General features: G+C 40.6%; 1 protein-coding gene across 4 annotated transcripts in view; it reads right to left on the minus strand.

Moving 5' to 3' along the window:
* COP1 (COP1 E3 ubiquitin ligase) overlaps nucleotides 1-14,694 on the minus strand; it is a 124,926-nt gene that overhangs the window by 57,100 nt on the left and 53,132 nt on the right. For all 4 annotated transcript variants that reach the window (XM_059854608.1, XM_059854606.1, XM_059854607.1 and 1 more), the window contains 2 exons: nucleotides 7,061-7,169; nucleotides 5,266-5,347 (listed from right to left, as the gene is read on the minus strand). In XM_059854608.1, the coding sequence (XP_059710591.1) occupies nucleotides 5,266-5,347; nucleotides 7,061-7,169 (191 nt within the window). The remainder of the gene's footprint in view (nucleotides 1-5,265; nucleotides 5,348-7,060; nucleotides 7,170-14,694) is intronic.

A 14,694-nucleotide genomic window follows, 5' to 3' on the forward strand; every position in this document is an offset into this window, starting at 1 on the left:
CAAACCCCAGGGGCTATTTGCCCAGAAGCATTATGTAAAATTCAATGAAAACAGCACCCAGCCTCAGGTTGGTTTTCAGAAATAAATGCATTTTCATTGATCAGAGCTATAATATTCACCCTAAACACCTGGCTACATTTTTAAATGAAACAAAAGCTTTGCAAGCATGGCTTAAAAAGCTCTCTTCTCCCAGACAAGATGGGATGATAAAGCTTCTCCACCATGTTCTGCACTTGGGGATAGAGGGCAACAGGGAAGAATTTTGCAGAACATGAAAAATTTACATTTTGCTTAAATGAACAGATGCCAAGAGATGAGTAGTCTAAGTTCTGGTGGCAGTAAAGGCCATCACGTTTATGAATGAGATAGGAAGCAAATAAAACATGTTTATGAGAGAACAGTGTCAGCAGACACCACCACTTCAACCTGAGGAGTGTGGGGTGGGTACACAATCTCAAGTTCAGAACAATACTCTGCCAAAATCTAGTATTAAAAGAACACAGGTTTTCTTTGAAGCTTTCCACCCAGGTAGTTAAAGCTGCAGCCAAAGCAGCCAAGTCTCTCCTTGACCCCCCCAACAAACAAATGACCATCTGGTCCCAGCTCAGTATCAAAAGCTAATTGAAGGCTCTGTTTCAGTTTGGCTCCTTTTTTTCATCCAAGCATGCAGGTCATAAACTGAGCCATTTAATCTGGTGAAGAGACAATCCATGTGCTCAAAGTCATGATAATATTTGTTACAACTGACAGGCACAGATTAGAGCTTGCAATTTCTGTGATCTAACTGCTGTGAGATATGCTGGGCTCCAATTATATCTTAGTCAGTACCATAAAAAGGATAGATGGGACACATAACACATAATAAAACATGTCAAGTTTTACCTAGAACTGCCCATTATTTTTTAAAAAGAACTGACAGGTTAATAAAGCATAATTCATAAGGGTAGAGTTTATTTGCTGTAGCTTTTGTCAGTTTTGCTGAGGTCGAGGCAGTAATTATCCAACACAGATGTCTTGGTAACATCCAGAATTGCATTGATGAGACAAGCAACCATCTGAGATTGACTATTTCTGAAACACATGTTCTCAAAGCATATTTTCTCTCATTTTGCAGCTGCTGGGAGACATCTTTATGTAGCCAAATACCTACCCCTCACTAGAGTATTAAAAAGATGTCTCCAGAACAGTTTTTTCAGTTTAAAGTGTTTCGGCCTTTTCAAGATTTTTTTTTGGTTGAAGATTTACACCAAATGTGTAAATTCATCACTTAATTTTCTGTGTATCAGTTCTGTGTCTAAACACTGACTAAAAGAGGCAGAAGCCTGTACTACAATAGCTGAAGGCTGATGTTAACAGTTGGTACACAGAGGAAGGATGTTTCATCCAGCCTGTCACTTGTGAGTTCTTATCTGCTCATCTGCTGCTACTCTGGAAAAGCTCTAAGCCAGGAATAGGATCTTGCTACCAGAACATTCATTTGCAGAGATCAGCAAAATCCCTAGGAAAAGAGAAAGCTGCTGAATTGTCCTGCTAGGCAAAATTTTGGATCCACTGCCTCATGCAGGGGTCAGGAAGGTGGTGTAAACTGCTGACTGCCAGCAGGCAGTGACTGCAGGGCACTCCTTGCATAAGGCACAGACTTGATTGTCAATAAAAAATAAATATCAACATCATCTTGACTTCTTCAAGGCACTTCCACTAAATCAATCCATCAGCCCCACAAATCTCCAGAAAATTACTGAATTTTTAGCCAGAAAAATGACCAAACTGAAGGTTCAACTAGATATTTTGAGAGCAATAAATACCTACACCTCAAGTCAAAAGAAGCTGAATGAATGAATTATCAATGAAAATAAAGTCCCAAACAATCCTGTGGAAGTTGGTGGAGCAGACTGAGCTGCCATTCTCAGGCCATTTCCCCTCTGTAGAAGGCTTTTTTTTTTTTTTTAATTAAGCCATATCTGCATATCTGTGTTGCCTTGCTGAATTAAGTGCACTATTAAAAAGAAAAAAATAGCTGCAGGACTAGTACCAGGGTCTCATTTATTGAGGCAGGATGGAAATTACTTTCCTTAGATGTAATGAGACACAGGCCTGCATTCCTCCTTGCCATGAGACAATGAAAAGTAACTAGTGCTACAAACTCAGAGCTCTCAGGTGCTCCTGTTCTATCCTACCTCTCAATTTTGAGCCAAGAATAATGAAGAAACTAGAGATGTAAAACCAGGATGCTCTCTAATTTGAATTTATCAGTGCTTCTATTTTCTTCAGTTTCAGAGAGCTTCAAAAACAAAGTCAGACCAGGGAAACATTTCACCACCCCAAAACAGACATCTATCCCAGTGAAGACATTCTTCTCACAAAGCATCACCAAATATTTCACTGTCCCTCATCTGCTAACTTTGCCATGGCCATAAAACTCAATCCCAAATACAGAATAGACAGCTGAAAGTCATTAGGTAAGTTTATTAGCTCTAGTCCTGCCCTGACACTTTGATGGCATCATTTTGCCTTCAAAAAATTCATCTTTTCTTATCCAAGAGCAGAAATTCAACCTTTCCTACTTACATGAATACCACAGCTCCTGCCATTATTATGTGCATAAAAGAATTTAAATTAAGGCTGTGCCTACTTCCCAAGCTCCTTGTAGAACAAGTAAACACCAATTTTGCTCACTGCTATCTAGTTAGAGTATACCTTTGGGTCCCTAGAGACATACACAAGTACCTTTGCCCCTTGAAAAAGAGAGTGCATAACAACTGTAGATGAAAGTAAAGGGTTTGTACACACACTAGTTATTCTAAGTAGAATAATGCTTTTATGCTGTCATTATCTGCTGTGAAAGTAGGAAGATCTTCCACAGATAAGCATATTCTGGATTATTTTCATCTCACAAGATGGACAATGCAAGAACCTGGGGCCCAAGGATGATGCTGCTAATTATAGGAGAATCATTTTCTGCCTAACAGCACTGTTAGCACCTCCTTTGCAGTGCCTGAGCCCTGGCAGAGAGAGCTGAAAAGCACAGGATTTTTCATTCATAAGCCCCTTCGCCAACACACATCTACTTTCAGAATTAGCTCCTAACTTGAAAAGAAAGAGGAGAGACAGGCAGACACACAGGCAAGCAGGAAGAACTGGATAAGCTGTCCCTTTTTTTGTTGCCTTGTCCTGACCACCTGACAGGGAAATGTGATACTTGTGCTTTGTGAGGAAGAACGATGAGATTAGCTCCTGCAGCCCAGTGTGGCCTCAAAGATGCAGAGAAATCAAAGAGGACATGAAAAGTAGATAAAGGATCTCTCCTGCCATACACTTTACCTGGCCAAACATGTATTATTGTGTATTAAAACTGACCAGAACCTGACCACCATGAACATAAACAGAAGGACAAAATTTTAAGTTAGGCAGGTTACAATGAAGACATTTGTCATGAGTGTTACCATTCCCTCACATTTAATCCTTCCAAATGGAAGATGGACACTACGACATTAATGTGGACATTTTGCTGCTATTGATCTGTACCTCAAAAACTTCTAAAATCTGGGCTGAGACTCCATTTGTCTCTAAAGGGCTCTTAATATATGCAAATCACAGGCAAGTCATGGTAAAAATAAAGGATAAAATGTTCCAGACCAGTCTTATCCACCAAAATCCCAATACACCTTCAAAAGACCTCTGTGAATTGAAATGCAGGTTATGTGGATCTGCAGGCTTTATTACAATAATTTCTAAGTAAACAGTACACTTTTAGAGACAATTACTGAAGAAGTGAACAGTCAAACTGAAGACAGAAGCTGTGCCTGCAGCTGGGCTTTGCAAAACTGGACACCTTGTTAACATGCTAATAAATGCAGATCCACCTGGCAGATTAGCTTTTTATATGCATGGCAAGAGTGGGGAGCACTGATGAAGAGGCTGTTAACTTACAAGGTGGATATTCAGTCCTGCTGCATTTAAGCAGATAGAAAACACACCTGTCTTTCACCAGAAAAGGAAGGGGAAGTGTACTGAAAACATTTTAAACTCACCTTAAATATAAAATAATCATTAAAGTTTTGTAAATGGAATTACCAGCTTTGGGAACTGAAGTGACAGGACAAGGGGAGGGGCTTCATACTGCCAGAAGGGAGATGGGTTATTGGGAAGGAATTCTTCCCTGTGAGGGTGTTGAGGCCCTGGCACAGGGTGCCCAGAGAAGCTGTGGCTGCCCCTGGATCCCTGGAAGTGTCCAAGGCCAGGCTGGATGGGGCTTGGAGCAACCTGGGACAGTGGAATGTGTCCTGCCCATGGCACAGGCTGCAAGAAAATGAGCTTTAAGTTCCCTTCCAACCCAAACCATTCTATGATTCCATTACTGCCAAATGTAATTGAGGAACATTAATTTCATTTGGGACAGCATTTAAAAGCTTTTTGGAAGGGGGGAGCACTTATGAAAAATTAATTTTAGCACTTATGAAAAATTAATTTATCATTTCAAAGCAAATCATGAAGAGCTCTGTCCAGAGCTCTATCAGCCCATCAGGGAGAAGTGAGCCCCACAGTTTAGGAAAGGAACTTTTAAGCTCTTGCTGTTAAATAGTCCTGATTTGATACTGTAAATATTACAGATAAAACTCTCATTCATTAGGGAGGAAGAGTACTACACCTCCCTCAGTGCCATCCTCTTCTTTAGGAGCTTCCTATATAGAAAAGGAACTTCTTTTTACCACCATGTAGTAAAGGGCTTGGCCAAAGGGTTCTCCAAAAGTGCTTTCTCAAATGGACCCAGGAGTGTGGAAGGCTGAGAGCTGCTCCCAGCACTCCTACTCAATCCACCATCCAGCTCCTTAAAGCTCCAAGAAACACTGTCTTTAACATGCAGAGCTACAGGTAAAAGAGCAGCAGGCATTTTTTAACTGTTGCTATTTTACTGACAGCCTTGTTTTTGAAATATAAATACATGCTGTTCTTTTGAAAGGCCCTGAGGCTTTAACTCAACAAGTTTAACTAATGTTAAAACACATTTTGGTTTGTTTGGAATTCAGGAGAATGTTAGCTGAGAGTACATTACACAAAAAAATGTGAAGCAAGAGATGTTAATCCAAACAAAGCCTCTCCTTCTCAAAGATCCAAATGGTTCAGTAATATCTTGCCACATTACCACAGCAATTACAATACTGAAGGCAGCTGATGAATCAGCTACTTGAAATAGCACGTTTTTGTTCTTCCCATGGAATACAAAGAGCCTATGTCTCCTACACAGAGTCTGAAATAAAATAGTACCTTTGGCATCATCAGAGCCTGAAGCCAATAGCTTAGGGTCCATCAAGTTAAAGTCAACGCTCCAGCACCTTTTCTCATGCTCCTGTTGAGAGAAATGAGAACAGTATTGCAAGGTAGTGAGTTGTAGTATGATAAAACAGTAAAGGAAAACACACATGTTTGGTAGAAATTGTCAGCAGGGAACTGGAGAGAGAAGCTTACTGTGTTAAGCAGTTTTTCAGAAAATATCTTCTCCCAATCAGACCAATCTTATCGATATGCTAGACATGTCAGGAAAGCAGAAAACACTAGAATAGCTTTTTTAAAAAATTAAAACTGAATTCATTTTTACTTGGAAAGAAAAAAAATTCAGGATATACACATTAAAAACCTGGTTTTGCAGCATTATTTGACTGTCTGTGGTTCCACCAGGAGCTGCTGCTTATCCTAGATTGAAGTTGTATCTTTCAATATTAATAAGCAATTTTTAGGAATCTCCCAATACTGACAAGATGCCCATTTCAACCACCTCCTCTCTGAAAGTCCAGGAAATCCTCACCTTCCTGCCAAGCTATTAAGTAACTCTCCTGGTGTCTAATCCTCTGTTTTACCACTCAAATAAATATTATTAAAATACTGCACACTTTTCCTCAAAACACAGAAGAGCTGTAATTGCTATGCTATCCATCCCACATGAAAGCAGAGCATTACATTGTATAAAATCTGAAATTCAGTCAAACCCTTTGTGTAAAGCCTTCACACAGGCTTACAAGACAAAAAGCTCACAAGGATGAAGTCACTAAAGGGTTTCAGTACATGCAAAGCAGATGTCAATGCCTCTATGCAAATCCAAATAAAAAATTCAAGTAATTTGATAGGAAGCAAAATGAGCTTGTTTTAACATAAGCAACAGCTGGTAGTCTCCAGGTTCATTATTCAGCCTCATAAAGAACTGCAAAAAGTATTTGAGGGGAAACCAGACTAGATTTATTCTGTCCAGTAAAATTTCTCTTTCATTGAGATATGCAAAGGATTAGTGAAAACAAGCATTATAAAATGACTAAAAAACAATGAGAAGGTAAACAGTGGCCTAAATAGGAACTAAAACTTATGTTGACCTGTCAAGGAGTCTGTAGTTCATTCATTATCACTGACCAGTTTCAATGGACTATACTACCTACACAACAGCCTGCAGCACTTCCAGCCTCTTCCCAAACACAACAGCTCTCTTCCAGCCTCCTTGTTCTGATCACGAGCTCCTCAGAAGCCATTAGATAGAAACACAGTGTTTGAGTTTCACAAAGAAACAAAATGCCAGAAACTTCTGACCAGGTCTTCTGTAGGGAAGGAGCTGCCTTGCTCTGCCTTGTGCTCCCTTCTCCCAGCCTCACCACTCAAGGCTGCATTTTGCACTTCTGCATCTCAAGCACCTGTGCTGGCAATCACTGCAGAGTTTTACAAAAGGCTTTTGATAAAGACTGAAGTGGAACAGGTATGGAGAGATAGAGGCTTCTAAAGAAAGGCAAGACAGCTTCCAGGAACTGATTTCTCCCTGTGCAGATTCCCTGCCCAAAAGCAGCAGCAAAAAAAAAAAACATCAACTGCCTCACAACTGACAGGAAAACAAAACTGCCTCCCTTGGAGGACTACAGCTCAATAAAGCTGTGCAGATGAGAGGCATTTACCAAACAGGAGGAATATCCAATTTCACCCTGTGGAACAGTAAAGCCGGACTAGGAGCAGAACCTCAGACTCAGTGCTGCTCTCCCAGCACAGTGCATGCAGCAGGAAATGTTCCTTGCTGGTTGTGTGTTACCTGGTAGACCTTGGATCTCTGTCCTGTGAATCCATCCCAAAGGATGACGGTGCCTTCATAATCACTGCTGGCTAGCAGGTTCTTGTGGTAACTACTCCAGCTGATACAGCTTAAAAAGAGCAAGCCCTGGTCAGTCTTACAGTGAATCAATGTACAACACAAAAATCACTCTTGCAATACATTAGGCAATGAGTATCTTTGCAAAGCACACAGCATCTTGATCAAACCACCCCACTGAAACATGCAGCTTCAGGGAAAAAAATAAAAAACCCATCAGAAATAGAACAAACCTTATTCCACAAACTAAAAGCAAAACTCGATTCACTGAAGAGACATTTCCCCCTTGATAAGAAGTGCTAGGGTCTAGAGTTTTTAAAAAATGCAATTATTTCAAACGCTGATTTTTTTTTTTTTTACTATTTGAATACCACACAAATTCTCAGAGAGCTCAAGGTTTGATGCCTTTACCTCTCAGCAATAGACACTACTGTTATTACCATAAACAAATTATTATTATTCCATAAATTAATAATAATAACCATTATACCATATTAGTATACCAAATTATTATCATACCATATACTACTTACCTAAGAATAGCTGTATATGTAAAATGCATAGATGCATGGACAGTAAATCAACCTCTCCAGCAGCACACATCTAATATTCTATATATGTACCTATGTGCACATGAAAGGTTGACTCCTGAGAAACTACTTCCAGCTTTCTGTAAATGCTAAAAATGCCTTCATATCCAGGAGGAAACAGCAGTTTGTTTGCTATGAATATTTTAGGAAATGTTTCTGATCAAGAACTGGAAAATGTATCACACAGGTTTTGACTTCTAGCTGAACTGAGAGGCTGTGCAAAACTAAACGATGATTTCACTGGCAAACTCTAATGATCAGCAGAGAAAACAAGAGCAGCAACACTGCCAAGTCACACTCGTAGCATTCTGGCACTATGCCTCTACTCTGACTCCCAAAAAATGTGACAGAGGTAAGAAAATTTGTAATACTTGTTCACCAATTTTTGGACCATCTGGCAAGGAGGCATGCCAGTAGGTATCAACTGTGATGTACAGAGCAGAAGCTGAACTGACAGATCTCATTCATGCAGGTCCTCGGGCAGCTCTGACACGGATAACTAGATCACAGTAGCCTTGGGGCCAAGTTTTAACCAACAATACAAACCAGAAGTCCACAATTCTGTAACTTCTTAGTGCTGCTTTGATCAGAGCAGCTACACACTGAAAGATGATGAGGATACATGGATACTGATTTAGGAGTATTGTACCATGCTAAATTCTTGGTTCCACTATACACTTGCATCATGTTTTCCTTAATAATTTACACACAGAAGAGGAAAAATTCTTGTCCTTTCTCATGGTAGTTAAACATTTATTTTTCCATTAGTTAAATAACAGTAAGGAGCATTGGCATTCTGCTCCTGACTATGCTGAAACTTAACAGCATTCCTTGGTTTTTAAACTTTACAGTCAGAAACTTAAAATTTTATTTACCTAATATAAGTCATCATTTTTAACCACCAGCTAATATGATGATGATTGCAGCGATACAGCTCATGCAATGATTGCCCTGGCTTCACCTCGTCCATGATATGAGAAAATGTTAACTATCTCTAACCCTTGTAGGCATGAGAGCTGCCCACAAATGCACCATCAAGGAGCCATCATTATTTCAGTTCTACTTCCATTAGGTACCTACACAGAAAAGCAGGTCTTGACAGCCTATGATTTACTAGAAGCCTTATTCCAAGAGGCTTAAGTGACTCCCTGAGTTCCAAATGGAGTTGGCAGGCACTGCCCACCAGTTCCATAAGGTGAAGGTTGCAGCAGCCCAGAGTTAACCACATCTGGAGTCATGTTTCCAGGTGGAGCAGTCCCTGATGGAAACAAAAGCAGCTCAGATCCCTAGAGCTCCTCCACACTGAGCTGTGGACTGGGAGCAGTCTCCAGCCAATGGCAGGGAGGTAGAAACCACACCACAGGAGACCTTTATCAGTCCAAACCTGTCCTCCCAACCAGATTATCTCCTCTCAAGTCAGGGCTTCAAGGAACTTAAGGAAGAAAGGAAATAATCTGTACGTGAAGCCATCATGTACAAGCAGAAAGAATCCAACCCCAGCCATATCTTAGAAGCAATCTCCTATCTGGATGGCTTTGAGAGGACATCAGACAACATCAGCAAGTGAAAAGGGTCCTAGAGGAAGGCTGATGTGACACTTTGGGTGGTTACAGAATGAATGTTCCACCTGAAGTATGAAGAGAATCATATAACCACATCTTGTCAAAAAAGAAATCACCCCAGACAATGAAAATTAAGAATCACTGAGTAGAAAGATGTAAAGGACAAGAGTTTAACAGTTCTGTTCGAGATGTGATAGATTTAAAATAATTCACTGATGGTACAGATGGAGAAAAACATGGTTTCTGTGCCCAAAAGCATGTTCATTAGTTCTGGTACAGCAAAGATCCCACTGCAGCATGATGGTGTTAAACAAGGGGTTAACATTCATTTGGAAAGCATTTATAGACAGACTTAAAGGGGAAAACAGGAACTGACAGGTGAAAAATGGTTAGGGATTTGCAGCCACTAAGTGGTTCAATTAACACCCTTTAAGTCACACACACCATAAATCTTTCATTTTTAAGTAATATGATTAAAAGATCATAGTAAGACAAAATCAACTCTGTTCCAGCTCTCGGCCTTAATTCTGCCCTTATCCCCATCCAACCCTCTTTACAAAGTCTGAACTCTTTACAAAGTCTGAAACCAGAGCTTTTCCCTTAACACTGCAATACCTGAGCTTCTTTCTAACTTAAATTCTCCAAAGTAACCTTGGTAGAGTGCAATTTAGAGTTAGATCAGGTGGAGGGGAGCTCCCTTTGCAGGTAGTTTTTTAGCAAGGGCTGTCCTTTCATAGAAATCACAGAATGGTTTGGGGTAGAAGAAACCTTAAATATCCCCTCATTCCATTCCCCTGCCATGGGCAGGGACTCCTTCCACCATCCCAGGTTACTTCAAGTCCTGTCCAACCTGGCTTTGGACAATTCCAGGGATGGGGCAGCCACAGCTTCTCTGATAACCTGAGTTGTACCACCCTCTGAGCAGACAGCTTCCTAACACAATCTAAACCTCTCCTCTCAGCTTAAAACCATTCCTCCTTGTCCTAGCACTCTCTGCACCTGTAAAAAGTCATTCTGTAAAAAGTCCTTTGGTTGTATCCTCTGGCATCTGTGACAATCCACACCAGGAAGAAGGCTGTCCTGGATCTGGGATAAGTTTCTCTTCCTTATGGCTTTCCTGGGACTTGAAGAGGGCTGAGAACTCTCTGCCACATTCCCCTTAAGGGAAGCACTGATCTTTTTTCCATGCTCAACATAGGCAATTGTGCTGAAGCTTTAAAGACATCTATTTTTTTTTTGGGTTCTCTTGAGATGCTATCATGGGTAACAAATTGAGTAACAAACTCAAAAAAGGCATGGGGGAGCAAGCTGGAGAAGGGCAAAGGAAAGTCAAAGGTGACACGAACCAAAAATGCAGCTGACATAGTCCTCAGATTAACTATCAAACCCCTAGAAACTCATGAAAACAACCTTTTGTAGACAACCTTTAGATGGTCTGCAGCCACATCCAGGAGAAATTGCAGTACAAAGGCTCTGAGATATGATATAAAAATAACTATCTAGGGCTGAGAGTATGTATAATTCACTGGACTAAAAGGCATTGTGTGATGCCATCCTTTATTTTAAGTACAGTAGCTGCATTTTTATTTTCCAGTTTTTGCTTTGTTCTTTAATCCAGAGAGAGAGTGATAGTTACACCCCAGATATTTATCTTATCAGAAGTTGTGATAGCTTTCCTTCCTAGGGGATTAAGCTGGAAAAACTGTAGTTGAAAGCTAATCACCAACCTGAGAAAAACCCTCCTAACCTCAGCATCTGATCCAGCCACACCGAAATCCTGACCCTGTAAAGATTCATGTGCATCCTTCATTTTATTCAGACACACAAGTGGGCCAGCTCAGTTAGTGTTGTCAGTTTTGCTGATCTTTCTTTCATGAGACTGTATTTTTATGGCTGATATGTCTCAAATCCAGGCTCAAGCTACCCAGTGTCAACCACTCCTCTGGCAGTGAGAGCTAAATAAGGTTAAAGCTTTTAATAAGGCACAAACTCCTGTGGTCTGATCTGCTTCTGAGCACCAAGTGCTTCAGACCCAGTCTGTCACCATGAGCCAACTGATGACTGGTAGTTTTGGGACTGAAATGTTTTTAAGAGCATGATCTACTACTGCAAAGGACATCCACATGAATAACAACACGAAACCAATACTTCAGAGACATATGGAATTACATTACTGTGATGAATGTTTGAAAATAAACCCCTTTTTTCCTAATCAATTCAAAGAAAACCTCTGGTATGGTTAAAGACAAATATTTCTGGAAGAAAATTTCATCTTCTTGCAAAGTGAATCAGTGATTCTAACAACTTGAATTAATGCAAGTTGAAGGCATATTTCCTTATAACCTGTTTAGTGTCAAACATCCTCTGCATTGGAAATACAGGCACCCAAGACAACCAAATTCCAAATTGCAGAGAGTCTACAATGAAAAAGGCCATGACAAGTTTTTGCTTAATTTAAACTTAATAACAAGAAGTGGCTGCCATTTTCAAAGCTGACAGCAATACACCCAAGAAGCACTATTTGGATATAGCAATCACATATTTGATTAACTGACACCAAAATATGAAAACTGTAAAATATTAGCAGCCTCCTAAAAAAGAAAGAATACCGATGCTTTGCTTTTACTGCAATTGACTAAACAGATGCAGCTGATTTTGGAGGTTTGTGGTAACATCTATCACTGAAGTACAGATGCTGCAAACACACGGTGGTGAGCATGCAGAATACTAAACATGGATTTCAAAAACATGTTTACCTAACCACACTCACACATCACCTGCTGTAGATTAATGAGGCCTAAAGCCAATTTTTTACCTGAATGCTAGATCTCCTTATTTTTCTCCCCCTGTGACCTATGGCAAAACAACAAATCTGCCTTTTGAATAAATCAGAGCAGAGCTGTGGCTTGTTGCTAGCCATTCCTCTTTGTCCTTTCCCATCTCCTGCACAGGGGGAGCTGCAGATTAGTGCCTGCCATAGCTAGGGACACAGCAAGTCATAATTAGCTCACAGGGTGCTGTTTATAGCTACTACACAATGCCAGGATTTGTTTCTTGTACTGAAGCTATGAATCTGTAAATGGGATTTTTATGAGGATTTATGTGTCATCTTGTGTTTTTCCTGGAAGCTTATGCCACTGTTGTTCCCAGGGGATGCGATGCACATTTACCAGAAACCCAACACACCGACTTCCTCCCCGCTCTTAAAAATAGGGATAAGAAGGCTTAGCAGATGATGAAAAAAGAATGTATTTAAGAAGCAGGTGGGTGTAAAAAAGGGGGTTGGAAAAGAGGAAGAGACTCAGCTACAGCTGGTACCACGGCTCTGCTCCAGGAAAGCCTACAATCAATTACTGCTGGCATGAAGCTCAAGCTTTCAGCAGGCACCCAGCTGGCACACGGCAGAGCAGGGCTGGGCTGGCACCAGCCCCGGCCCAGGCACGGGCTTCCCTTCCCACAGCTGCTCTGGGCCAGACTTGCTCTTGGCCAGACACAAGTCCTCACAAATGCTGTCACCTGTCTGCTTTTATAAAAGCCCATCAGAGCCTCTGCTCCTCTGAAAGCTGAGTCACCAACGTCATCACTAATGATTTATGCTCCGGCATCATTGCTCTGAACAAGGTTAACCAGGATCAATTTAACCAGGAGAGACATGTCACCAAATCCCATCTGCACACAGACCCCTGCATCTCTGCCAGGAAGAGAAATACCACCCATTTGCTAGAGCAGAAATATGTTTGTCTTTGATAGCAGAAGGGGCACTCACAGGTAGAATAGTCTCCTGGAGAAGCTGCACTTTCACCCAAATTAAGATCAACGGCTTTAAACTGAGGCTTTTTACAAAGAGCAGGCTCCACTTATTTAGATTTTTCTATTACAATATGGGCACATTTTTAGCACACTGCAATATTCCATAATGAAATTGCAGCCTTCATCTCTAACTTCTCCCTCAAGCTATGCCACTTGAGAAAAGCAAGCAATTATGCTGCTCGATGCTGCAGCAGCGAGCCCCGGCACCGGTGACTGGCAGCACAGCTAATGGATATAGCAAGGATGCCTCTGACTGACAGACCAACTTTGTCAAAGCCAAAAGCACCTACCTGCCAAAGGAAGCCTGATATAATTGGAGGAGGCTGATAGGGGAAAAAAACCCCACCATTTATTTCTTCAAAGGAATGAGAGAAAGTAGGCAAGAAAATGAGAGAGGACCTGATCCTCCTCTACTGAGGAAGAGGGTCACAGGACAGAGCATTTAGCATTGTGTGTATACATAAAACATATACATGCATGAAATTTGAGAATGAGAAAAATCTTTAAAGCAAGCAGCACCCTGGCTGGAGCACAAAGCCAACAAGAGTAACACCACAGAAGGCACTAATGTGACTCTCCTCACTGGCAGCTAGGGGAGAAGGGGGAATTAACAACTTTCCTAATGACTGGCAGGAGTGTCAGGGTAGCTCCCCTATCAAAACAAACTGCAAGTTTGGAATTTGTTTCAAGTTGTCCAAGAAATACCAAACACACATTGCTTTTCCCCTTCTAATTAAGGCAAAAGGTATTAAAAGACTGCGAGATGGTTCTCCTATTATTCTGCTCATCTCTCCACAAAAATGAAGCTGAATGGTGCAAAGTCAGCTATGACTCAGGTAAAAATGCAGAACATTTCATCAGCCCAGCCAAACACAAGCTCCATAATCAGTACAGCATATCAATACCAACTACTCATGCTGCTTTTATCCACTGTGAAATCTAGTCCCAGGGTCAGCTGCATTTACAGCTTTCCCTTCATAAAATAGTGTTATGTAATTCCTGGGAATAATGAGCACAAGCAACACAGGAATGACTGAGCTATCTTTAGAAATGTGTCAGCTACAAAACAAAATGTGACTTTTATGCTCTAAAATAGGCTCACAAACATTCTTAATTTTGTTGCACAACATTGTTTTCATGGAAGCTGGACTGTTACATAAATTTATTACTTGCATTTTCATGGGTGCTTTAGTGCTTTTAAAATGTAGAGTAACAAATATTAACAAATTATTCCAACAGAGATGCTGGAGACTTGTATTATAATACTGAATGGGTTTGATTGCCTCTATTATTTACTTCTGAGCTAAGAGATTTTTTAAATTAGGATTTTTAAGTAATTTAGCTGGATTCTTTCAGTTGAGTTTCTAACATGGTGGTCTATATTTCATTGGTTTAATACATCTAAAAGGATAAAAAAATGAGTTCACAGTAATGACAGCACAGAAGCAAAAAAATCAAGAAAGGTCCTTTCTCAGGAGCTTTATATTATGAGGCCCAGCAGAACAGTACTTCAGGCAGACAAAAAATCCTAGGTAGAAGATGCTAGCAACCTCTCAGAAGAACAGAAAGGATCTGGTCAATGAAGAGAAGAGAGCACAAAGAATCAGTAACTGTT

Source organism: Haemorhous mexicanus, chromosome 9 (genome assembly GCF_027477595.1).
Source record: "Haemorhous mexicanus isolate bHaeMex1 chromosome 9, bHaeMex1.pri, whole genome shotgun sequence".
NCBI classification, from domain to species: Eukaryota; Metazoa; Chordata; class Aves; order Passeriformes; family Fringillidae; genus Haemorhous; species Haemorhous mexicanus.